Below are 26,653 nucleotides of genomic sequence, written 5' to 3'. Positions count from 1 at the left end.
GGAAAGATAATAGGATAGGTTTGAGGCAGGAAGACAGGCTGGGGGTCTTTCGAAAACATCTTTCCTTGCAGACACCCATTATTGCTTTGAAAAACCTTAACGTTTTAAACAATATGAATGCAGAGGCTTTGGGTTCTTCCAGATCTTTCCTTGGGCTCAGGCCACCAGAAATTAGTAGTTACCCCCAGCAGAAAAATCATCTACCATTTCTCTAACCTCCCCCAGCCCCATCTTCACCTCCCCCCACCCATACCACCCAAAATAAATAAATAAATAAACAAACCCAGCCCCACCCAATGGTCAGTCGGTCAAACCATATCAAAGTAGAGCTCTCCCTCCGGGGCCAGATGCTGTGACTGGTCATTGGTGTCCCCCCCAAATGAACTTGGGGAGAAATCTAATTATCTCCAGAGGAAAGGGTTTTTCACAAGTTTGGTAGGGCTATGCCCTTCCCAGCCCGAGACCAAGTTGTGGGGCCGGGGAGGGAGGGGAGGGAGGGGAGGCATGATTGACAGCTCTGAACTATAGACTCATCTCTTACCTTAGGCCGAGCGTTCTGATTGGTTGCCTGCTGACATCCTCAAACCCTGTTTCTCTGAGCTCTTGGAAGGGGGGGGGGGGGGGGGGGGAGAGGCTGGTGAAGGTGCGTTTCTGACAAACCCGAAAGTCATTTCCAATTTCAAGTGGACTTTGTTCCAACTATTGGGGGCGTTCGCTTCCCCTCTTCATGTTTGCCTGCAAACTTCCTTCTCCAACCCAGGACTAATGGATCACCACCTGCTTGGATTTCTCTTCTCCTTCCTGTTCAGTGGCACCAAGGTCTTAGCCGGTTACCCAATTTGGTGGTAAGAGTCGCCTTTCTCCCTGCTCCTCATTTTCTCTTTCATATTCTGGAGGGAAGGGGGAGGGGAGGTGTTCCTGGTGTTGGGGGTAAGGGTGGGAGACTAGTTCGTTGCTTCTCCTTTCTCCTCTCTTCCTTCCAGGATTCCCCCCCCCCCCCCCCCACCATGAGAAATAGGTTGCTTGAATTCCTATGCTGCTATTGCCTTCAATTTCAGAATCAAAGTCCTAGGTTCTGTGATAATCACCATTTTCTTTTCCATTAATTGTAAAGGTTGGAGAGTCCCCCCCTCTCCTGTTTATGAAGGACTCTTTTTTTCATTCCTTAAAACCAACAGAACACCCCTCCCCAGCCATGGTCCCCGGAATCCCTTCCTTCAATTGCAACTGAAAAAAAGAGAAGGAATCTCTCTCTGGATGCCTAGACAGACACACGCTCCCATCTCCATATCTGGGTTATTCTGGCTGAATTTGGGGCTTTGTGCAGAATTCTTATGTTCTGTCACCCCCACTCTAGCTCATCCTCTAAAAAGGGATCCACCTCCCCCCAAGAATCAACACCATTTATCTTTTTTCCCCCTTTTTCAAATGGCCAAGGGCTTTAAGGGACTTTTGGATAGGGGGTAGAAGGGTGGGGGAGCGGTGTGTGTTTTTTTAATCATCATAGTCTCCTATATGAGCTGTGTTGATCCAGACCCTCCAAAGTGAGCGTGGCCGGCTTGAGCCGCTAACGAAGGTGCCATTTAATTTCGAGTTCCTTCATTTCTTCCTTTCTCATACTAGGGGTAAATGGGAGGGTGTAGAGGGGGAAATGAGGTTTGTTTTGTATGGAGTTGTCAAGGTTTGGTTTTTTTTTTTAAATTAGATAATTCTCCATTTCAAATTAATTTCTTTTCCAAAGAGAAAGAAAAGTGAAAAGGGAACAAGAAATCCGTGGAGAAAGGGACAATTCCCTCTCAGAGAAAGGAAAATACAAAACAAATTTTAGCAAATGAAGATGGGGAAATGAGGAGTGGGAGGCAGGTTGAGTAACATTACATTGTGGCTCTCTGGAATAGGGAGCTGTTTCTTGTTTATCGAATGACACAGTCTCCCTCCCTTTGGCAGGTACAGTGAGTCGGGAGAGAGAAGGAGACTAAAACCAGTTTCTTTAAATCACTCTGGGTCTCCCCTCCCCAACCCCCTACATTCCAGAAAACTTCAATTAATGAATCTTCCCCCAAAATGATGATGAAGGGCATGGAGGGGAGGGGGACGGGAGGAGGAGATTGGGGTGGAAAGGACTGAAGGGGAATTTGGGCTGGTTGAATTTCCAAAAATATCAGGAGTGTGATTGCTTCTCCCTTCAGGAGAACCCAAGTGAAAAGTGTTCATTGGGTTCTGCTGCAGGGAATACAGTCCAAAAGAACTCAAATCCTCATTTCTCATCATCCATCTCATAAAATTCACCCACTTCTATCCAGTTCCCACCCTGGTTGCTTTGGAAAGGGGAAAATGACGATTTGGGCCAATATGAAGCGTTGTCTTGCAGAACCCTCCCCCTCCAAAATGAAAAACAAACAAACAAGGAAAATAAAAGGAGAATAGCCAAATTTCAAATGTGGTTGCCCCTCTCTTTCTCTGTCTCTCTCTCTCTCATTTTTTTCTTCTATCTTTACTGGAAAAGTAAGAATATTTATGCCTGAGGGGAACAAGGGCCTGGAAGGGGGATATTGGGGGTGAGAGAAAGGAGGGCACATAGGTTATAGAAGTAAGGACTATGCAGTCAGGAGAGACTGAAATTATATAGTCAGAAGGTCGCTGGGAAGTCATCTCTGCAGGATAGCTTGAGAGTCTTTCTTTGGACTGGCTCAGCATGGGATGCAGCCCTGCATTTGACTGAGTTGAGTGGTTAAAGGAAGAGAAGGGCTGGGGAGATGTCTTCCCTGGGAGAAGAGGCAAAGAAAATAGAATCTTGTTTTCTAGGGGGTGGGCTTTTCTTGGGTGATGGAGGCTTCCGCAGTTTGTGGCAGAAGGTTGAGGGGATAAGTAGCTGCTGAGATCTATCCTCCACATCCATTCTTCAAACCCAAAGATGAGTTCAGTTCTTTGCACAGACAGAGCCCCCAGACAAGGGAAGGAGTGAAGGAAGGGAACCTGTGGGAAAGAGGCAAAATCAGCTCCGAAAGGCAGACTGTGGGAGCAGGGAGGCCAGCCTTGTCCTGTCCCTGTCAAAAGGTACCTGGCAAATAGACCGGAGAGTGTGCTGTCAGCAATGGACAAAGCCAGCTGGGGAGGCTTCAGTTGGTTAAGGAAAGGAGTGTTGGGTTTGGAGGTGGATTTTTTAAATGGTGGTTTGAAAAGCTTCCAGTTGGAGGTTGCCACGAGAGGGAGAATTAGGCCAAGGAAAGGGCCATTTGAAAGGATATCTATCTGTGAGCCTGCCAGGCCAGGTCCACCCTCAGTGCTGTATTCATGGTGTCAGACAAATCAGAGTAGAGAAGGGAAGTAGGGTTGCTTTGTCTGGGTGTGGAGGAGAAAGGTTCATGTGTCTCTATGTTTTATCATGTTTGTGTATGTGGAGGGGGGTGGTACCTGTGTCTCTGTTTCTATGAGGGTCAGTCAGTGCCTCTGGGGGGGGGACACCTGTGTTCATGTCAGTGACTGCCAGTTTTGGTAACGGTGGGTCTGCCTATGTCCATTTGTCTGTGCCTGTGTCTGTGTGTCTCTTTATACAAGATCAGTGTGTATATGTGTGTGTGTGTGTATATGTGTATGTGTGTGTACCTATGTCTGTATGAGTCTGACCAGTGCCTCTGTATGCCTATGCCTGTGAGAGGTGGTCAGTCCCTCTGTGTATCTGTCTATGCCCATAGGAAGGTCAGTCCCTCTTTATCTGTGGGTCAGTGCATTTATACATATGTGTGTACATATGTGTGTCCATGTCAATAATGCATGTCTGCACCTGTCTGCCGCTCAGTGCCTCTGGGTCTGCATGAGTGTTTGCACCTGTTTTTGTATCTGTATCCATGTGTGACTGTGTCAATGCTGTGGGTCCATGCATGTGCCTATGGGAGGGTCGGTGATTCTGTTTCTGTGTCTGTGTCTGTGACAATATCAATGTTATGTACCTGCCCTATGATGCTGTTTATATTCCTGTCTGTGTCTACGTCTGGGCTTGTGTCTGGACTGTGTATGTCCATGCCAATGTTATTCACCTGTGCCTGTATGAGCATCAGTGGCCCCATCTGTGTTGTGTCTCTGAATGAGGAACAGTACCTGTGATTGCATCTGGGAACACGTATATCATTTCTTTGTGACTGTCTATGTGAATGGTTCTTCTGGCAGGGGGAGCTTTAAAGAGGAATATGTATGTATGGATGGATGGGCTGTCTTAGCTAGGAAAAGCCTTTACTATAGTGATCAGTTCCTCTGGGAGATTCTGCTGGTTCAAGGGGTATAGCTACAATTATAGCCTGTGTCTTCCTCCCCTCCTTCCTCCTCAGGTCTGTGGTCAGTCACCAACTTCATGAGCTACTTGGGCATAGTGATAAGGGTGGAGAGAGGAAACACATCATTCCCCTATGGCTGGAGAATTTGGGTAGGGACTGATTAGTAGAGTGAGATGAGATTGAGGGAAAGACACAGAGATCCCCAATTCTGCCCATGTTCCCTAAAATTCTGGATAGGCAAATTCAGTTTGCTAATGATACTCTGGCCCACCCAGACCACATGTATGGCCTAGGGAGAGATTTAGAAGGGAAATTTTTCACTCAATAGTTCCCCCTCCAAAAAAAAAATGTCAAACATCTTAAGACATCTCTCTTCTTGACACTGAACTTCAATCTCTCTGTGTGTGCTCTAGCTTGGATTTTGAATCATGAAATCAAGGAACATCCAAGTTGGATGGGATATCTAATTCTGTCCCATCATTTACAGATAGGGCCCAGAGAGGGGATGTGTTGCTTAAAGTCACACAGCAAACTAATGGCAAATTTCCCATTTCCAAGGCCAGGGTTCTTTTAGCCACACAATGGCAGCTGTTGTCCAGTCTCCTGAGAGACTCCTGGAGTATCCTGGATCATGCAATTCACTCCTTCAGTTCCCACCCACAGCTGGTAGAGGATATTGTCTCCTCTTCCTTGGAAGAGAATGAGACTATTTTCTTAGAGTATATCCTCTAAGACCCTCCTCAAAAGACAATCAGATGAATGAACACTGACTCTGGAGTCAGAAGACCTTTCTCTGCCCCAAACTGGATGCCTGACCTTAAGGCATTTCATTTCTCTTGGACTTAGTTTCTTCATCTGTAAAATGAGGGCTGATAATCTCTTGCTTACTTCATAAGAGTGTTGTGTGATTGTAATGAAGTAATAGATTCGAATATGATTTTTTTTAAAGTTATTAGAGAGAGAATGAGGATTCCTAAATGAGCTTCTCAGGGTCCTGTGATAACACTGAAAGGATTTTGGTCAATTGCTTACCCTGTGGCCAACCTCAGTTTTCCCTTTTGTAAAAAACGGCAAGATTTCGACCTCTCCTATCCTGACTGAGACAGAAAAACATGTTCAGTCAAACCCTGTGGAGGTCAGCGAGCTCAGATGTGCCAAGCACCTGGAGACTGTGGGGGAGGAAGGCCTGGGGCCAGGTGTTAACACTTGTAGCAGGCAGGAATTACAGATGGCTTGCAGTGTCCCTGAGTCTCTGCTCCCTGGGCTGAGGCTGCTGATCAGAAAAATAGACAGACAGACAGACAGAGATGGACAGATACCAGATCGGATGCCCAGGTTTCCACTGGGTGGTCTCTCGGCTAGGTTAGATCTCTCCCTAGGGGGAAAGAATATTGAAGTTAATCCAGGTTACTTGGAAGTCAGGTAAAGTCTCTTCTTCTCCAATTCCATTTAACCCTTAATACTCTAAATCATGTAATTGATAGAATTTTAATTTCCTAACTGGATAGTCTAGATACCCAAAGAAACATTCTACATTTTGAGAGTGTTTGAGACAAGCATTTGAGAAAAGGAGCAGAGAGATGAGTTTTGGTCTTATGAAGAACTTGCTCATATTTTTAAAATAAAATATAAAAGTGAGCATCTTAAAGCCCTTTCCAAACAAGGATCCCAAAACAACTCATCAAGAGCCTCAGATGGCACCCCCTAATATCATCAGATCCCAAAGATGTCAAGATAGGCTCTCAAGAGCATGAAGGGTATTTGGAGTAGATAGTGACTACCTACTGTTTAAGGAAACCAGATAATTCCCTGGAAGGAACAGGATTTCAAGAAGGGGCAAGGATTACATTAGGGCTCTGAGACATGGAATTATCCCCCTTATCCTAGGCCTCCTATATATCTCTTCCTGTCCCATTCCAGGCACACCCCACCCCTCCTCATCCATAGATCCAGGTAAGTACCCAAATCCACCCATTCTTGAGGCAAGCTAGATAAGGGCACAGCTATCCCAGCTTGTCCTGTTTAATCCAGGGTATCTGATCCTTCTTACCTACTACCCTTCACCCTTTCCCTCCGATACTGTTAGGGAAACCGATACAAAGGATGATAGGGCAAATCCCCAAAGTACTAGAGGTCTGTAGGAGGAGGAGATGGGAAAGCAAGTAAGACTAGAACCCAGAAGTCCTGCCTTAAGCTGTTCTAGCCAGTGTTAGCCCATCAATATTAATGAGTGTCTTCACACCTTTTACTGTCTTTCTGGTTTGTGTCTTACTTGTGTACTTCCCAAAGACCATCATAATTATCTTAGTATGGTTTAGATCTTCTCCCTACTAAATTCTGAGCTCCCTCAAGGCAGGGACTAGTACACAGTAGGTATTCAATAAAGATTTTGTTGAATTGCATTGAATTGATGACTTGGTCTGATATAGACAAGAGTAGATAAGAATAATGCCCCAGGGAGTGAAGCTTCCGCCCAGTCTTGTTCTAGGGAGTGAGTTTTTAAAGAAACTGAAGCATTATTTCCTTTTCTATGCTACAGATAAGAGGACCAAGTTTGATGGGCAACGCTAAGGTCTCCCAGAGTGGAAAAAAAAAAAAAGAGGGAAATACATATCTTCAGAAAGAGGATTTACTGGAGTGGATCAGTGTTTCAACTCTCCGAATAGGTTTATTGTAGCCTGAACCCTGTCCATCGGGTTCTGTGACAGTATTGCCAGAGAAGTCACACTGGAGTATGAATTTGCTGTTCCTGATGAGTGGAGGGAGAGTGATAACCAAATAGCCTCCCCCTCTCCCAGCAACCCTTTCCTGAGAAGGTTTCTGCCATTCTGCTACTTAATCAGTGGATCTCTGAATTTGACTTGCTATTTACCAAAATGTTCCGATGTCTATTATCTCATTTTATACTCACATTATCTCTATACTGGAATGGAAAGAGCCCTGGGCTGGAAATCAGGAGATCTGAGTTCTCATCTTGGTTTGGCCATAGATTTGCTTGTGTGACTTCTGGGTGAGGTTTGGCTGTAATGTAATTTGGGGTGTTGTTAGATAAGCGTGGTGTGGTAGAGTGGATAGAGTACTGGACTTGGCTTTGGGAAGACGAGGGCTCAAAATCTGCCTCTGATATTCACTGGCTATGTGACCTTGGTCAAGTCACTGATCTCCTCTGAGGGTCAGACAACTGTTAAAAGCTATTCTGGTGGTGATAAGCTTTTTCCATGGAAGGAGCTCCCACACCAAGGATCTCACAGGTTTTGGGGGTTTGTTTTTTTTTTAACATATTGAAATATTTTTCCCCTAGAATTCTTCAACCTTTTTTGATAACTCACCAATAAAAAGTTTCTGAGCTTAGCATATTTCATAAAACTATGCAAATTTTATTATTAATTATATACATGGACTGCTCTATCAATATATTACCATACATTCTGAAACACATGCAAAATAGACATTTAAAAAGATTGGGGTAGATAATGATATTTTAAAAATAATTCTATTGTATTTATTAATGGTATAAAAGCCAGTTTTATGCTGGTTGAAGAAATCCTAATGTTTTCAGTGAGAGCAAGGTTATGCTTTTAAAAAAAATTTTGGTTTAACATTTTGTGATGCAGTGATTTTGGTTCTAAGTTCAGTTTATTTTGATCCTTGGTTTTAATGGATGTCATAGTTGAAAAAAGAAATCTCTCAAAGAAACAGATCCAATGGAAGAAAGTGCTTTGTTGATTTTGCTATCTAAATGATGATATTCACTTTCAGTCTTTTCCATCAATTATTCAGAGATTTTCGTTGAACCACAGTGATTCAATTTCTCTCCCTCGATGAAAGGGGGATGTGGTCTCTGGAGTTCCCCTCTCAAGTCCAGAGGGTAGCTGTTGCTGCGGATGGGGGGAGGGAGAAGCAGGCAAAGGGCAAGATCTTCTGTTGGGCCCTGAGTTCCTGGTGATGATTGGGTTTGGAAGGGTCTTGGGAGCCAGGTTTCTCATCTGAGAAAGTTCTGTTCTTGGCTACCTCTGAGCCCTAGACCTGTTGGTGGTGAAAACCAGTCCCTGCCTCTCCTACCTTGCTTGCTGCTGTTGCCTGTTGCCTTACTCTGCCTCTCCTTTCTGCTATTTGTCTGGGGGCCCAGCCTTTCATGCTTTCCTGGAGGTCAAGGCAAAGAAAAGAGCCCTTGTGGGCAGAAATAGCTTACCTTGCAAGTAAGATTTTGCCTCCACATCCCCCCCTCTCTCTCCCGGCCCCCCCCTCCCACCCTGCCCAGGTCAGCCTGACTGGCTGGGGCCAGAGAGGGCCCCACTCCTGTCCTGGGATTTTGGGTGGTATACCCCCAGACCACACATCTCAATCATCCTTCTTGAGAGTGAATCCCTGCCTGCAATAGTTCTCATTCTAGGAAGCCGGGTCTGTCTGTCCCTGTTGCAGTCAGGATTCCTCAGGCAGTGTTACCTTTCTAGGTAAGGCCCTGGAAGGGGTCCACAACACCAGGGAAATAGGGTCTATTTGTCTTCTTTGTAGCCCAGGGCCCCAGGGGGTTTGGGATGTGTGAAGAGCACCTTCCAGGGTACCCAGGAGGTGTATACTGCTGTAGTGGTGGAGCAGAGAAGGGAAAACAGGGGCATTAGGCAGCCAGGTAGAGAATAACTCACTGCCCGCCCACCTGTAAGCTTCGCTGCTCAGGAAGGGGGGGTGCAGCTGACCATCCAGACAAAGGAAGGAGGGCAGCAGATGCTGCGAGTTGGCTGAATGACAGTGATCTCAAATATTCTTCATGCACCCCAATGGATAATTTTGCACATCTCTAGGTACATGTACCTCCACTTCGGAGACCATTGTTCGAATTTTTCATTTTTCAACTGAGGAACTAGAAGCCTGAATATAAAAAACTGCTACCAGTCACTGATCTCCCCTTTGTAATATTCTTCTTGTTGCCCTACCTATTCTACATAGCGTTGTTTCATCTAAAGTCATGTTGTGGTGGACCCGTTTGGTGTTTTCTGCCTGTGCAACTTTCCAGCTAAATGGGGAACCGACATTCTATTGCCTATTGGATTCACTTACCATTTGAACTTAACAACTTTAGGCTATTATTGAGGATTCTTTCCCTACCTGTTCTCCATTAGAGCCTATAACACACACACACACACACACACACACACACACACACATACACACTCTCTCTCTCTCTCTCTCTTTCTCTTTTCTGTCTCTGCCTTTTTCTTTTTCTGTCTCTGCCTCTTCCTGTCTCTATCTCTCTCCCTCTCTCCTTCTCTGTCTACCTGTCTCTATTTCCCTCTCTCTGTCTGTTTCTCTCTTTCCCCCTATCTCTTCACTTCTCTTCTTTCTGACTCAGTCTTTTTTGGGGGAAGAATTGCTGGGCCCAGATAGGGACCCTCAGGGTTAGAAAGAAGGCTGACTAGACTTTGCGGTCCACCCTCCACACTCTCTTTCTGGCCTAGAGGTTAAACTATTCCATGTTTGACTGAACATGGAAGAAGACAAGTGGTAACAGTGGAAATAGGGAGACAAAAGCTCCGTTTCCTCTTCCCAGGCAGTGCTGCTCTTTTAGGCCTTTACTATTTCCAGCTGAGAATTCAAGTCCCTCTAGCCAGGCTCCATGCAGCTGCATGGATTGGGGGTGGGGGGGGCTGGCTGGGCAGGGGGAGTGGCATTGGCAGCCATCTGGAGCAGCCCAAATAACAGTTGCTCCTCTCAGGGCTGAGAGATGATTCAGAAGGTGATTTATAGATGGAAGGCAAAAAGCTTGGCTCCTGCCAGAGGCCTGCTCCTTAATTACATTCTTTGGGGGAAGTAGGTGGGAGGGGTATGGGACTCACACCTCCTCCCCCCTCCCCTTACCTCCACAGTCCCTTTAGGGCCTGGTCCAACCCACCCCAGGATCTTCCTTCTTCATACCCTGCCCAGGAAGGAATCCCCTTTTCTCTGGAAGCAAAGCTAGTCGAGGTGGGAAGCATCAAAAGGACAGAAGTAATCACTGGTGAGAAAAAAGAGAGTCCCTGAGTTCTAGCTTAGTACAGCTCCCTCAAGGGTCTTTGGGATTTGAGAGCAGCCTGAACCCAGAATGCTCCGTCCCTCTTTCCCTGCCCTCTCCTTATGGGGTCAACAATCTAGCACCAGAAGGAAGCCGGGGCAGCCATTTGGTCCAACCTCCTGCCTTCTGCAGTGGAATGTTTAGGGGCAGCTGGCTACTCTTCTCACAGGGCACAGACTGTCCACTTTCTCTGTAACTCCCCTTTTAAGGTTTGATTCTTTTGATGATAAGGAAGTTCTGATTTTAAATTAATTCCCCTTTCAGCGCAGACTACAAGCTCTCTTGCTTTGATATATATATATGTGTGTGTGTGTGTGTGTGTGTGTGTGTGTGTGTGTGTGTGTGTGTGTGTGTGTGTGTGTCTTTCCCATTGTCTGGCTCTGGGTGTATATTTTCACCCCAGATATATTTGTTAAACATTTAACCCTCCCCATCTCCCAAGAATCAAAGACACAAACAAGGAGATAACTATTGGTAGAAAAACCAAGTTATGAATTCGAGTCATCTGACTCCAAATCTAATGATTTTAGGACCTTTGGTATCAGGACGAAAAGAGTTGGATTCTCCAGTGTCTTTAGATTTAGATTTAGAGAGAGGAAGGGTCGCTAAAGATCATCTTTAGGAGTTTTTAACCTGGTCTTGTTGTTCAGTAGTCATGTCCAACTCTTCATGACCCTAGGTGAGGTTTTGTTGGCAAAGAAACTGGAGTGGTTTGCCATTTCCTTCTACAGATGAGGAAACAGAGGCAAACAGGCTGAAGTGACTTGATCAGGGTCACACAGCTAGTAAGTATCTGAGGTCAGATTTGAATTTAGGAAGATGAGTCTTTCTGACTGTAGGCCTGGCACTCTATATGCTGAGTCACCTAGCTGCACCTAACCTGTTCTATGAACATGCATTTAAAAATATTTTATATATCTAAACCATATTTCCATGTAAATATATATACTATAATGTGCAAAAATATTTTGTATATTTAAAATATAACTGCATTTCACTATAATTTGTTTCCTTTGTAATCCTATGTATTTTATTTCATGCATTTAAAAACATGGGGCTAAGAAAGGGTCCTAACACTTCACCAGACTGCCAAAGGGGTCCAAGACACAAAAAAAGTTAAGAACTTCTGCTGGTGTTCAACTTCCTCGTTTCATAGGTGAGAAGTCCCACAGTTATTAAGTGACTTGTCCAAGGTCAGGCAAATAACAAGTAGCAGAACTGGGATTTGAACCTGGTTCTCTTATTTGCCTCAGTTTCCTCATCTATAAAATGAGCTAGAGAAGGAAATGGCAAACCATTCCAGTAACTTTGCCAAGAAAACCCTAAATGGGGTCACCAAGAGTCAGACATGACTGAAACAAACAAGCAACCTCTGATTCTCATGATTGTTTCCTACACCAAGCTGCTGGGCAGATCACCAAGCTGCTTTATTGAACAACTACTTCTTGGAGATGTTCTGCCTTTCAGTTCCTTTAAGAAAATGTTATTTTCAGGTTTGCTGAAAGAGAGCACCTATTTGACTTAATTATTGGCTTCGCTGACATTTGAACCTCTGCTGCTGACTGTCAGCACATCCTTGCTCTCTTGCTCTGGACACAGTCTTATTTGGCATACAACCTGCATCCCAGAAGGAAAGCCCTTTGAAACCTAAATACTTAGCTGCCTGTCCCTGCTCTAAAGGTGAGAGAGAAAGGATGCAGCTCTACTTAAGGGGCTACTGCCTATTTCTAGCAAAATGTGTTGTGGGGAGGAGTAGGTGAGGGGTCAGGAAAGGGACACTGGACAGCTCCCCAACTCTCCCTCAGGCAGGTATTCACAAAGTGGCTTCATTATTCTCTTTGAAGTGAATTCCGGAAACATTAGACACACCTATATATCCAGTGTAAGGTCAGAAACACATTCCAGAGTCAAAAAAAGAGTTCATTGCCTCTCACGGTAGCCCATTCCAATTTTTAGAAAGTTTTCCCCCTGACACCAGGGGGTCAGTAAAGTTACTCCTTTCAGACCAAACAGAACCGATTTATTCCCCCTTCCATAGGGCAGACCTTCTAAAACTAGAAGACAGCTATCATGCTTCCTTCCCCTGAGTCTTCTTTTCTCTAGATTAAATATCTGAAGTTTCTCAAAGTTTCTCAAATTTTACTCATATGACATGAACTCAAAGCCCTTTACCAGACTGATTATCCTCTCTTGGAATTATTAATCATCATCATCATTATTAATCATCTCTAGCTTATTAATACCCATATTAATATAACATCTACAATAATTGAATGGATGGATGGGTGGATGGATGGATGGATGGATGGATGAATGAAACTGCTTCTGACATGGTCTGACCAGGACATAGTACAATGAAATCATTAGCTGCGATGTTTCTCAATGCAGAATAAGATTTCACCAGCTTTATTGGCTATACTATCACACCACTGACTCATAGTGACCTTGCCATTCATTAAAAGCCCTGGATGCTTTTCAAACAAACTTCTGTCAGCCACGTTTTCCCCCATCCCATGCTTGTGCAACTGACTTTGAACCAAGTAGAAGATTTAGCATTTTTCCTTGTTGAATTACATTGCAAACCTTAAAATGCTATATAAATGTAAGCTGTTATACTTTGCACATAGTAAGTGCTTTATTCATTCATTCAGTTTTATCTCATAAGGTTCAGCCCAATGGCCTAACCCGTCAAGATCCTTCGAATCTTGAATCTATTGTCCTGTGCATTAGCTATCCTTCCCAGCATTCGTCTAGTAAGAGGATTTGTTCTGTGAAGTTTGGATTCAGTCAAAAGGTCACACTTGAGGACCTAAAGGGTCACATGTGGCCTCCAGGTCATACCCTTGTAGGTAGTCCAATATCCCTCATCTTAAAGTTCATAGAAGTTGTGATCTGCTCAAGGTCACACAGGTAAGGGAGAGTTAGGATTTGAACCTCTGACTCCAAATCCATTGTGCCCACCCCCTCACTCCTGCCCCACTACACATCTTCAATGGTCACATGGGATCAAAATTAATCTTCCATACATTTTGAAAGAGGTCTACTAGCACTGCAAATGTTTGACTTTTGATGTACAAAACAACTATAGACATATGTTGCAAAAACTTGTCCCATAATAGTCACATGGTTTTTATATTATAAACCAAACTTGCAGTGAAGTCACAAGATTGCTACTGTAATGTCACATGGCCTATTACCCATTTATAGCATTGTTTCTATGGAACCAACTACCCCCTGTAATGAAGTTTTGTCTGGTGCTGCATTTTAATAGACCCAATTAACAACGTGCCAGTTGGGCAAAACAATGACCCCATTAGAAGGTAGGGGTGAGCTTTGGAAGCTTTGATGGCAGAGTAAGGCAGCAGAACCAGTTTCCACTCGAGTTGGAATTTGTTTTTATTGCTTAGCTCAAGAAGGAGCTAACAGTCCTAGTCATGTTGAGTGACTTCAAATGGTTCTCCAAATTTGTAAAGGGCCCATTGGGCCATTTGTAGATGGCCTTTATGCATACAAAGGCCAATGCATCCTCAATAGGACGTCTTATTTAAGTGATTTGCCCAGGGTCACACAGATAGTAAGGCAGTCTTTAAACTTAGGTCTTCCTGACTCCAAGCCCAGCCTTTACCCCTTAGTCACCCACTTGCCTGTTTACTAGTAGTATGATCTCAGGCAAGTCCTATAACCTGTCTGAGCTTTTGCAAAGTGGGGAAATAAAAGTACTTACCTCACAATATTGCTACGAAAAATCAAATGAGTTCATGTCTATCAAATGCTTTGCAGGCCTTAAAGACTCCGATCTTTATGGACCAGGACTTCTTAACTTGGGATCCACAGAAGGGATCTATAGATATGCTTCAGAAGGTTCATGAACTTGGATGGTGGAAATAGGTCTTTTCCAATGTATTTTACTTCCTTTGTAATGTATCTTATACATTAAAAACATTATTCTTAGAAGGAATCCATAGGCTTCATCTGACTGCCAGAGGTATTCAAGGCACAGAAATAGTTAAGAACCTCTGTAAATTTAGATTACAGTTATCCCTTTCTCATTGCAGGGGTTAGAGGTACAGCGACTACATGATCTGGAAAATCCACATGCAATTTTTGGGCTCTCGCTTTGTACCAGAGAAGTCAGTATTTTTTCTTTTGCTCAAATGGGGTGTTCACAGTACCTTATTGTAAAATTTGGGTTAAATAATAGTCTCTGTCATTTATGGCTTCCCAAAATTCTCCACCAAAATTCCCACTTAATTTCTTAGGTTGACCCGCTGTATATTGAAACCTTGGTGGGGAAAGTCTTAATGTGGAAGGGATAATTGTAATTTCAAACTGCTCCCCTTTATCCCATCCCTGGATTGTCAGTTATTATTATTGCTGACTGATACCACACCATCTAATCTTTTCTTTGAGGGAATTGGTTAGTGGGTCCTTCTCAAATCTTTTCCATTAGATTATGAACAGTTTCTTGAAAGCGAGGACTGGCTTTGGTCTTTGTTTGTATCCTCAGCACTCAGCATGGTGCTAGGTATATAGTAGGTGCTTAATAAATGCTTGTTGACTCACTGACTTTTCTGTTTTTATAAATCCCGATAAGCTGCATGGAGTAAATGTAACAGCATTCTGTTGTACATAATCACCTGGCTATTAGCTACTTCTCAGTCAACAAGCATTAATGAAATACTGTGGTGAGTGGGAGAATAGGGGTACCCTTCAAAGAAATAGGGGACTTTAGAAATGGGGAAGATTTAGAAGTAAAGATAATGAGCTCTGTTTTGGGCCTGTTGGGTTTGATATCCATGGCACATCTAGACTGAGATATCTAAGAGGTAGTTAGACATACATCACTGTAGCTCAGGAGAGAGACTAGGGCTGGACATACAGGTCCAGGAATCATCTTTGTAGGTATATAGATAAGTGAACCCATTGGACCGATGAAGTCATAGTATGGTATAGAATGAAAAGAGAAGGAAACCCATGACAGAATTTTAGGAGGCATGATATTGAAGACCCGGGTGAGATTAGATACCATAGTTTCATGATCTCTTCCAGCTCCATTCAGCAGTTTGGAATAGGAAAGGAGGAGGGAGATAGTGGGAGTATTCAGGGTCAGGGTTTGGCAAGGTGTGGATCAGTGAAAAGGCAAGGGATAAGAGAATCAAACATAAGGAACAGTGGAGTGTTGAGCTGGTTCACCAAGGCATTAAGATAGGGAAAGGAAAAGAGGTAGCCATGTCAAAAGTGATGACCTGGGAAAGAACTGAGAGGGGAAACATATGCAAGTCATAATAGGGATTTAGAACAGAGTTAGAGGGCAATAAGATCAAAAGTTATGTTCATATAAAATAGTCTCAGAGTTCATGGGCATGGAAGTATAATACTTGTGTATTAGCTGGCAGGTTAATGATTTGATCATCTCTTTCTGTAACTGAGAAGGAATGAAGGCAAACTGAGTAGAGTGAGAAACCAGAAAGTTAGGGTATTTGTTGTTGGTTAGTCATTTCAGCCACGTCTAACTCTTTGGGACCGCATTTGGGGTTTTCTTGGCAAAGAGACTAGAGTGGTTTGTCATTTTACAGTGAGGAAACTGAAGCAAAGAAGGTTAAATGACTTGCCCAGGATCACACAGTGTCTGAGGCCAGATTTGAACTTAGGAAGATGAGTCTTCCTGATTCCAGGCCTGGTACTTTGTCCACTGTCCCACCTGGGTGCCCTAGGGTATTTGAGGTAGCATCAGTGTGAATGTTGATGTTCCCTATTATGAGAGCAGAAGATAGGGAGGTCAGAAATATTGTGAGTCAAGAACTGAACTCATTTTGGGGAGGGAGAATGTGGGGTGGGGAGATCTAATGGTCATAGTCACCAGGATCTGAATGGGGTAATAAATGTAGAGATACCTTGAATTTGAAAAGGAGAAGTTGCTTTGATGAAGGTGTGGTCAGGGAAGGTCTAGAAAAGGCAATGGGGAGGAAGAAGTATTCTGACTTTCCCACCATGATCAGTGAGTGTGGGAGAATGAGGGAAAGCGTAGCCAGTCCTGAAGGGGCCTTTAGAGATTGATTCAATCTCCTTACTTTAGCCAGGTGAGTAACTTAGCTATTTGGTTGATAGTCTTCCCTTTCTAAAGATTTCTGCACTTTTCCTTCAGCCTCCCACAGATTTCAGATTGATGGTCAAAGAATTCTTCCTCTCCAGGAGGAATCTCTGCAGATTAAATCTAAGGCTCCTTCCTATTGTTCAATTCTTTGGAACCAAACAATCACTTATGATCTTCTCCTTTCCCCAATTAGAACAGAACCATCAGAAACCCTAGGGTTTGAGTGTTGTGTTTTATTTTGGGAGATTCGAAATCAAATAATTCAACTTCCTCATTTTATGGAGGAGGAAAATGAGACACAGGGAAGAAAATTGCCTAGTTGATAGTCACATCATGAGTTGGTGACCAGACTAGGTTTCGCGGGGTCTCCTGATTCCTACTCCAGGCTTTTTCTACCACCCCATTTTATTGATTACATTGAATTACACTGATTCTTTTTGATTACATGGATTTACATTGGTTGCCTTGACCCTCCCCGCCCCCCCATTCAACAAGCATTTGTCGTCATATTCTTATAACCAATGGTTATGACTAAGTCTTGGGGATTATAAAAGACAAAAACAAAGTAGTTCCTGCCTTCAAGGAATTACATTCTACTGGGGAAAAACAACATGTACAGAGATACACATAAAATGCATGCAGAGCAGATAATAGTAAATTTTTGGAGGATAAGGGGGAACCATGGAGCAGCCAGGTGATGCAACGGATAGATCACCAGGTCTGGAGTAAAGAGGACTTGAGTTCAAATCCAGCCTCATACACTTACTAGTTATACAGCCCTGGGCAAGTCACTTAACTCTGTTTGCCTCAGTTTCCTCATCTGTCAAATGAGATGGAAAAGGAAATGGCAAGGCACTTCATGTCTTTACCAAGAAAACCTCAAATAGGGTCATCAAGAGTTGGACATGACTGAACAACAAACAACAAGGGGGAGGAATGGGGATCACAAATAACTCTGAGGATCAGGAAGTGGTCCCTGAGCTGTGCTTTGAAGGATGCAATGGATTCTAGAAGGCAGAGGTGAAGAGAGAGCATTCTAGGCCGATGGAACAGCTTAGGCAAAGTACAAAGATGGGATATGGGATGTTGAGTACAGGGAGCAACATGTTTTGGTTTATTTTTTTGGAAGGCAGAATGTGAGGAAAGGAGCATGTGATAAGTATGGAAAGATAGTTTAGAACCAGATTAAAGACAGCAACTATATCACCCCTGCTTGTTCCTTTTTCTAGGCTAAACAGCTAAGATCCCTGAAAGCTTTCCCCTTAGGATCCATTCTCCAACACTTTGATCCTCTTGGTTGTTCCTTTCTGGATTCCCTCCAATTTCTTTGCACCTATTCTAAACTTTAGAAGTTTTGATGAGATGCAACACTCAAATGAGGGTCTGACTATGCAGATCATCACTGTCCAGCCATTTGCTCACCAAATTAAAAAAATTATCTTTGCACTTGGTAATTTTTTTTCTTCTCAGACAAGTAGCTCTCTGCCTTCTCTGCTTCTGATTGGGTATGATCTTCTTGGATATTTCTGTTCATGTTGTTTAGCTGTTTTCAGTCATGTCCAATTCTTCATGACCCCATATCTTGGCTAAGACACTGGAGTGGATTGCCATTTCCTTCTCTAGCTCATTTTACAAATGAGAAAACTGAGGCAGACAGGGTTAAGTGACTTGCCCAGGGTCACACAGCTAATAAGTGTCTGAGGCCAGTTTTGAATTCAGGAAGACTCACCTTCCTGACTCCAGATCCAGCCCTCTATGCACTTTACCACCTAGCCACCTTTCTTTCTGTTCTGCATTGGCCTTTCTCAGCTAGCCTTTATATTACTGTGTTAAGATTCCCCAGAGGTACTCCTGCTTTTGCGTGGATACCTCTAGAGCTTCCTCTTGGTTTGATCAGAACTTTTCTTTTCCTTTCAAAAGGACTGATCAGAAAGAGGTCTCCATTTGTAGACAGTAGTGCTGAGTTGCCTGTCAATCACCAGCCCCACTCTTTCAGGTCCAGTTCAAATCTCTACCTTTCTGAGAATCAGCCCAAGGCAGCATAATGTTCTCTCCTGTCTAGAAATGACAAAGGAGGAATCTGCTGTAGCAGATAGAATGCTGAACTTGGAGTCAGAAAGACCCATATTTAAGTTTTGAATCAGACTCTTAGTAGCTATATGACTCTGAGTAAGTCTTTAAGTTACTCAGTCTCCTCATCTGTAAAATGAGAGTGTTGGACTTAATGGCTGTGAAAAACTGTGACCCTATGATAGCTCCCTCATTTGTGAATTCCTCCCTTCGGATATTATCTTTATTATACATGTATGCTTTGTCTCCTCAGGGAGCCTATAAACTGCATAAGGGCAGAGTCTGGGAGCCTAGAGGTCCTATGGATGATCCAGGGGATCATCCTTAGCACGATGCCAGGCACATCTTAAATGCTCCATAAACACTTGTCAGCTCTCAGTGAGGGTTCTTTGATTAAACAGGGTCCCCTCTAGCCTTGTTAACCTCTTGAATTGGGCCTGCCTAGTTTCCTAGAAGTATAATGTTAAAAACCTAAGCAGCAAAGTATTTAAGCTACAGTTAGAACTCTATCTCTAACAAAACAAAACAAAACAAAAACTCAATCTGTAAGTATATCTAGTCCACCCCCTTCATTTCACAGGGAGGGAAACTGAGGCCCATCTTTATTCCATTGAGAGACATTGATTCACTCCTACTGTGTGCAGAGAACACTGTGTTGCCAGGTGCTAAGAGGGAGGGCTTGTTTCATAGAATCCTAGGGGCCCCTATATAGAGCCAGAAGCAACCCCAGAGGCCATTTATTCCAAGCCCCTCATTTTATAGATCAGAAACTGAGGACCTAGGTAAAGTAGCTTTCCCAAAGACCTCAATATGGTTATGAGGGGGGCCCTTGCTCCAAGCATTATGAACATAGGGGCAAAACTAGTCTTTTCCTGAAAGGTAATATGGGGTAATAAGTAGGTAGAGAGCTGACCTTGGAGCCAGGAAGACTTGGTTTTGAGTCCAGATTCTGACACAGTGGACTATGTAACCTTGAGCAAGTCATTTCTTGACTTGACAACTCTCTGAGATGATGTTTGTAGAAAAATGTGCCATCCTGCATTGGTAGAGGGAGTTTCTTCACCTGGGAGTTCCCCATCTCAATGAAATCACAGATCTCATCCCTAGCCTATATATTGGAATAATCTAAGTTCTAAGAGCAATACCAACTACCTGAAGAGATCTGAGGAAGGAAGGCCAGTTTCCAACACTGGGAAGTTAAGGCAACTTGGTCCTACTGTCCCCTGCACATGTGCTACTGGTTCTACCTGAATCGTCTTTCCCTGTCTCCATTGAGCTCAAAACTCCCCTTCTCAGCAGTGGAAAGTTTTTACTGATGGTCCACCCACTCTCCCACTGAGTTCCCTTTTCCTTGGGTCCCTGAGGTGCTGATGTGCCCACCTCCTGTTACAACATGAGTCTTTTGCTTCCTTGAATGTGGCTCCAATATTGCTTTGTTCTGCCTCTCCCAATAGACTGGAAGGCCCCTGAGGGACTGTCTCAGATTTCTTTGGCATTCTTCTCCTCCCCTAACACCTAACCTCACCGCACCCAGTGCTGTACAGAGTTTGGGCACATATTAGGGGCCTGGCAGAGGCCACACCCAGGAAGAAAATGTGAGATCCTAGTGCTAAAGCAACTAATCCACATAGGAGGAGGAAGAAGAGGGAGGCAGACTCCCATGAGGCTCTCTGTCAGCTGAGCAGAGTTTGGCATCTGGTTTGGTGCTTTTGTGGCAAGAATCTCAATGGGTTCTTCTACTTTCCCTGGGTTAAATGACACAAGGAAGGAGTTAAGCAAAGTGTTTAGGAAGTGTGGTAAACTTGAAAGAACAGTGGATTTGTAGCCTGGCTTGGATTCAAATCCTGATTCTGGTATTATTAGTGTTAACAACAATAATAACATTTATACTATGTTTTAAGGTTTGCAGAATGCTTTATATACGTTAATTCGCTTGATACTTCCAGCAACTCTGGGAGGTAGGTGCTATTGTTATCCCCATTTTACAGAAAAGGAAACTGAGGGTGGGAGAGGTTAAATGACCTGTCCAGGGTCACATAGCCAGTAAAAGTCTGAGGCAGGCAGGATTTACTATTTGTGTGACTTCTGTTTCCTCATCTATAAAATGAGCGGGTTGGACTGCCCAAATTTTGACATTGGAAGAGTGGATCAGAGGATCTGGGTTCAAATCTCATTTTTAATGCCAACTACGTGTGGGACATTGGACAACTGTCCTAACTTCCCTGTGTCTCAGTTTCCTTATCTGTAAAATTAAAGAATTGGACAGGATGAAGTTGAGGTTTCTTCCAGGTCTAAATCTATGATCCTATGCTCCTCTGACTATCAGACATCAAGACAGGAAAGGAACAGTTCTCCTACTTCCCCATGCTATGAAGCACAACAGAAAACATGGCAGCTGGGTGGTGCAATGGTTATAATGTTAGGAAGACCTGAGTTCAAAGGTGGCCTCAGATACTTACTAGCCATGTGACCCTGGGCAAATCACTTAACCTCTATTTGCCTCTGTTTCCTCAGCTGTAAAATGGAGATAATAATAGTATTTACCTCCCAGGGTTATGAGGATCAAATGAGATATTTGGCACATAGTAGGTGATATGTAAATGCTAGTTATTATTAGTAAAACATACCATTTGAACTTATTCAGTGAAGCAATGAAGACTTATTCTGAGGCCAGTGTTCGCTAATATGATCTTAGCTAATATAATCTTAAACCAGGTGGCTCAGTGGATAGAGCGTTGGGCCTGAAGATGGGAAGACTCATCTTCCTGAGTTTAGAACTGGCCTCAGACACTAACTAGCTGTGTGACTCTGGGTAAGTCACTTCACCTTGTTTGCCTCAGTTTCCTCATCTGTCAAATGAGCTGGAGAAGAAAATGGTAGACTACTCCAGTAGCTTTGCCAAGAAAACCTCAAAAGGGGTCACACCCAGGTTGTCCACAGATATTTCTTCTAGTTCTGATGCCACCTTCACAGGCACGCAGTGGCAGGCTCTGGTGGTGATCACATCCCAGCGGTGCCCTAGAAGCAGACCCTGTCCCAGGCAAACTCTGTCTCTCCAGCATGTTTGTTGTCTGACTGTCTGCCCTGAGAATCACTGATTTCTCCTGGGTGCTCAAGGGAAGTTCTTGAGTATACGATGACACTGGGGCTGTCTCCCCACCACCAAAGGTCGACTTCTAGACCTCACTCAAAAAGAACAGAAAAATTACCCTTTGTCTAGTCTATGTCTAAAATATTTCAAATTTCAAATTAGTGGATTTACTGTACATGTTTTAAAATCTCTACATAGAAGGCATGGTAAAGGAAAGTGAATAAGCATTTATTAAATACCTGCTATGTGCTAGGCACTTGACAAATATAGTCTCATTTTATCCTGACAATCCTGGGAGGTACATACTATTATTATTCCTGTTTTATAGTTGAGGAAACTGAGGCATAGAGGTGAAGTGACTTGCCCAGGGTCATATAGCTAGTAAATGTCCCAGGTCAGATTTGAACTTAAGTCTTTTGAACACCAGGTTCAGAGCTCTACCTATTGTATCACCTAGCTACTTTATTTTGCATATAGGCCTGACAGTCTTATCCCTCCAGTGGCCAAATGGGACCTACCTGATTACAGAAAATTATTTAAATTCATTCAAAACCATTCAAAGTATGACATGAGAAAAGAGGGATGTTAGGAACACAAAATGTCATGTCGGAAGTATCAGGACACAATGGAATTGACATGACATGTGAAGTTAAAGCCCCTGGGTTCAAATCTTGGCAATGCGACATTAATAGCTCATTGTCAGCTTTAGAAGGGTATCTCCAGTGGAGTCACCCAGGGATCTGTGCTTTGCCCCATGCTATATAGCATTTTATCAGTGATTTGGATAAATCATTGAGGCAGACCTTAAATTTACAAGTCATAGAAAACTAGTAGAGATAGCCTTTATGTAGGATAACAGAGTCAGAATCAGAAAAAAGCTCAGTAACCTAGAGTGCTGGACTAAATCTGTAACATGGAATACAATAGCGGTAAGTGTTAAATAAATGTTAAAGTCTTCCACTTGGGTTAAAACACACAAATATTTGTTCACAAGTACAACATAAGGGAGATGTGGTTAGATAGTAGTGTATTAGAAAAAGATCTGGAGGTTCTAGTGGGCTACAAACCATATATATCATTAATGTAATATGGTGTTAACAGGATTTTCCCTGAGTCAGTCTCTAACCTGAGAATGTTCGGTGCCACACAAAGCAGGCCAGAGACAAAGTGCCAGTAATAAGGTAGCCATTTAATTAATTAATTTCAGAGTAAGGAATGTTCTCTTAGCTGAAGTGAGAGCACAGATTATGTACTTAAATCACAGCTAGAGAAGAAGGGAGGAAGGTAAATTACAATCATTTGGTGCTTTCCCATGAGAAACCCATAAGTCCCACGATACAACAATTCTGGAGTCAAGTTTTTGGTAGTTGTGACCACCTCTCCTAGAGTTCTGTGATGGGAACAGGTAGAAGGATGCCAGTGATTGGGAGCCTTGTTAAAGTTTGATTGATCAGTTCAAGCTGCATTTTGAGTCTGATTCACAGCTGGAAAAGGCAATTCTGCAAATCTAATCTAATGGTACATTCATTACACATATCATATTGATTATTATAAAAATTATAAATTCATTTATCAATGGCTAACAAAAAAAGTAATGTAATCTTAAACTACATGGTGTAGTGGATAGAGTGCCATGTCTGGAGTTAGGAAAACTCATCTTCCTGAGTTCAAATCCAGCTTCTGACACTTACTAGTTGTGTGACCCTGGATGTCACTTAAACCTGTTTGCCTCAGTTTTCTCATCTGCCAAATGAGTTGGGAAAGGAAATGGCAAACTACCCCAAACAGGGTTACAAAGAGACAGGTAACACTGAAAGACTGAACAACAATAAACCTCAAGCTGCATCAAAAGAGGTGTGGTGACTACCTCTTTCTCTAAATTCACTAAATTCCCAGTTCTTGTCTCCTTCTTCAATACCAGAATGAATGGCTTTAAGCCATCTCTTGTATTGGGGTAGGATTACATTGACTATTTATAAATAGGTCATCCCCAAAAGGTATGAGGGGGAAAATGTAATAGAATTGAATGGGGGAGTCAGAGCTCCCCACCTTAGCCAGCTGAGAAAGGAGTCCCCATAAATGTGCATGGTCCCAATGGCCCTGTGTCATCCCAGTGACTTTTCTATGTAAAAGAGATGGGAAGATCCGACTGAAACATTCCCCTTCCAACTTCTTAAAAACTGTGTGTGACCTTGGATAAGTCTTTGCCTTCCTCTGAGTCTTAGTTTACTTCTCTGTAAAATGAACATGTTGGACTAGATGCTCTCTGAGACCGCTTTTAACTGATTCAGTGATCATTAAAGTCTCAATCCTGATGTTTTAAGGCACATAGCACCTCTGTTCAGTGCTCTCAAGATGCAGTCAGTGAATTTTGATAGTCAAGCTATTTAGAATAAAGCACCCCACTTTCCCTTTGTCTCTCTCCTTTCCGTGCTAGCTAGGAAGCCCTCCTGGACATCTTGACCCACAAAATCCCATCTTTGCCACATAAGGGGCTGCTATTCACCTGAAAGCAACTTGTGCACTCAGAACTAATGTGTCAGGAACAAAATCTCAAGGCCTATTGCTTTAACAAAGCAATGGACTGATTTGAAGACTCTAGAAGACAGGAAAAATTATTTCCCCTTTCTCATTTGAAGACTCTGGAAGACAGGAAAAATTATTTCCCCTTCCTCACCCTCATGTATACCATCTCTCTGTCTCTTTCTTTTTGTGTGTGTGTCTGTCTCTCCCTCCATCTCTCTCCCCCTCCTCTGTCTCTTTTCCCTCTCTCTGTCTCTTTTTTTCTATGTCTCTGTTTCTTTCTGGATTTGCCTTTAAGCTAATTAGCAAATCACCCTCTTGGAGCCTCAGTTTCTTCAACTGTGAATTGAGAAGGATAGTTCTAGATGACCTCTAAGGTCTCTTCCAGCTCTAAGTTTATCTTGCTACTTGTATGATGATGTGGGATAAAGTATATCAAAGTTTGGAAGACCTGAGTTCAAATCCTACACCAGACACCTAAAAGTCATTTTAAATCTCCCTTGGCCTTGCTTCCTTATCTGTAAAATAAAGAGTTAGTCTAGGTGGCCTTTAAGCTCTTCTTCTGCTCTCAGTCTGTAATTCCTTTCTATTTTCCCCCAATAAAGTATAAACTCCTTGAGGACAAGATCTGTTTCTATCTTTGTATTTGTCAAAATTTCTCTTTGTATCTCTATTGTCTAATGTTGTGCTGGCATGCATTAAGAACTTAATAAATGCTAGGAAAATGAAGAAATGAATGAATTCTCCATGAATTGCTATGGAGATTTATCTTGAAAACTAATGATATAATGTAATTATATATATATATATGTACACACACACACACACATATATATATATAATGATATCAAACTAATGAATAACAGGCACTTAGGATATAACCAAAGCCCCGGAGGATCACTTTGAGACCATTCTTTGGGGCTTTCCCTCAAACTCTTTCTATTGGAAATGCCTTTGCTTTTCTATTCCTCCTTATCCTCCATCTCTGCCTCTGTCCCTTTGCTCCCTTCCTCTTCTGCTAATCCACTCTCTTGTTTTCCTTCTCCCCTGGCTAGGCCTACCAGTGGCTTCTGCCTAGCATGGCTCTGCTTGCTGGCTGGGGAGTCTTGCAGCAAGCTGGCTCTCAGTGACAGGAGACAGCCCATGTCCTCAGCATCGATCTCTTTTGCATCATTTGTGTAAATGTAGCCAACTTTACTTTGGCTAAAACCTCACCTATCCTTTCACAGAGGACTCCTCTATTTTAGAAGAGGGCATCAGAGCCCTGTCTAGACTCCAGCTTCCCCTTTTCTCTTTTCTCCATCTCTCTGCACTTATTGTCCCACCTATACCCCAGTCAGCTAGTATTTTCTTGCCCCCACCTCCCACCCCCAACTCTGCCTGCTCAATTCAACATACATTTATTAAGCCTTTGTTATATGCTAGGCTTTAGCAGAGATTACAAAGCTAAAACACAGTCCCTGGTCTCTTGGAGTTCAGTCTAGTAGGAGAGATAAGATAGGTATGCAGACAACCACACAGTGGCTCCTTAGAAAGTGAGTACAAAACACAGAGCCATACAGAGTAGTATGATAAATTGGAGGAAAGAACTCACCATCAACTGAGGATGGGGGTGGGGTGGGTTAGGGAAGGATGCAGGCAGGAAGGAGAACTTGAGTTGGGCCTTGAAAGATAGGAACAATTTCAGTAAGCAGCCAGGGGGAGGGAGGTGAAGGTTGGGGAGGAGAGGATGAAGGTAAGGGAAGAGAGACTTTAGGGATGGAGTTCATTCCAGTCAAGGAGGCAAAGGCATAGAGGTGGGAGACAGTAAGGTAAGATGTTTTATTATAATCCTTCTATTTTATCTATGAAAAACGTTATCATTTGTTCTCTCTCCCCAACTGAAAAAAAGAAAAGCAAAATCCTGGAACAAATATTCATAGTGAAGCAAAACAAATTTCTACATAGAAAAATTTCTATTTTGTTCTTTGCCTTGAATTTACCCCCTCTTTGTCAGTACCTTGCTTCATCCTTCGTCCCCTGAAATCATTGTTGGTCTACGATCCTTTTGTTCATTCTTCCTGACTTCCCACATGGATAGTCTCCGCAGAAGCTGTTCTGAATTTTCCACTCTCTTCAAACTCTTATCTCAGCATTCTGCCCCTCCCTTGGCAGAGGATTTTGCCTATTATTTCATTATTTGTTGTTCCTGTTTAGTCATTTGAGTAGTTTCTGACTCTTCATGACCCTATTTGGGTTTTCTTGGCAAAGATATTGGAGTGATCTGCCATTTTCTTCTCCAGCTCATTTTATAGATGAGGAAATTGAGGCAATGGGTTAAGTGACTTGCCCAGGGTCACATAGCTAATAAGTATCTGAGGCTGGATTTGAACTGAGGTCTTCCTGACTCCAGGTCCCATACTTTATCCACTGAGCTACATAACTGATTCCTAACACTTTACCGAGAAGACTGATGCCCTCTGAGGTGAGCTCCCTCAACTCCCCCTCCTTCCCTCCTCTGACCATCTAGATATAATCATTCTGACATTGCAGAAGGAGGTGGCCCTCTTTGTCAA

General features: G+C 43.1%; 1 protein-coding gene across 1 annotated transcript in view; it reads left to right on the top strand.

Moving 5' to 3' along the window:
- The first annotated feature begins 657 nt into the window (after positions 1–657).
- Positions 658–26,653, top strand: part of WNT3 (Wnt family member 3) — a 94,508-nt gene continuing 68,512 nt past the window's right edge. Inside the window, exon 1 of the mRNA XM_072645940.1 lies at positions 658–845. Within this exon, the coding sequence (XP_072502041.1) occupies positions 766–845 (80 nt within the window). The 5' untranslated portion in view covers positions 658–765. The remainder of the gene's footprint in view (positions 846–26,653) is intronic.

Source organism: Notamacropus eugenii, chromosome 2 (assembly GCF_028372415.1).
Source record: "Notamacropus eugenii isolate mMacEug1 chromosome 2, mMacEug1.pri_v2, whole genome shotgun sequence".
Classification (NCBI taxonomy): domain Eukaryota; kingdom Metazoa; phylum Chordata; class Mammalia; order Diprotodontia; family Macropodidae; genus Notamacropus; species Notamacropus eugenii.
The sequence above is the reverse complement of the archived record's forward strand: the minus strand, read 5'-3'. Positions and strand labels throughout refer to the sequence as shown.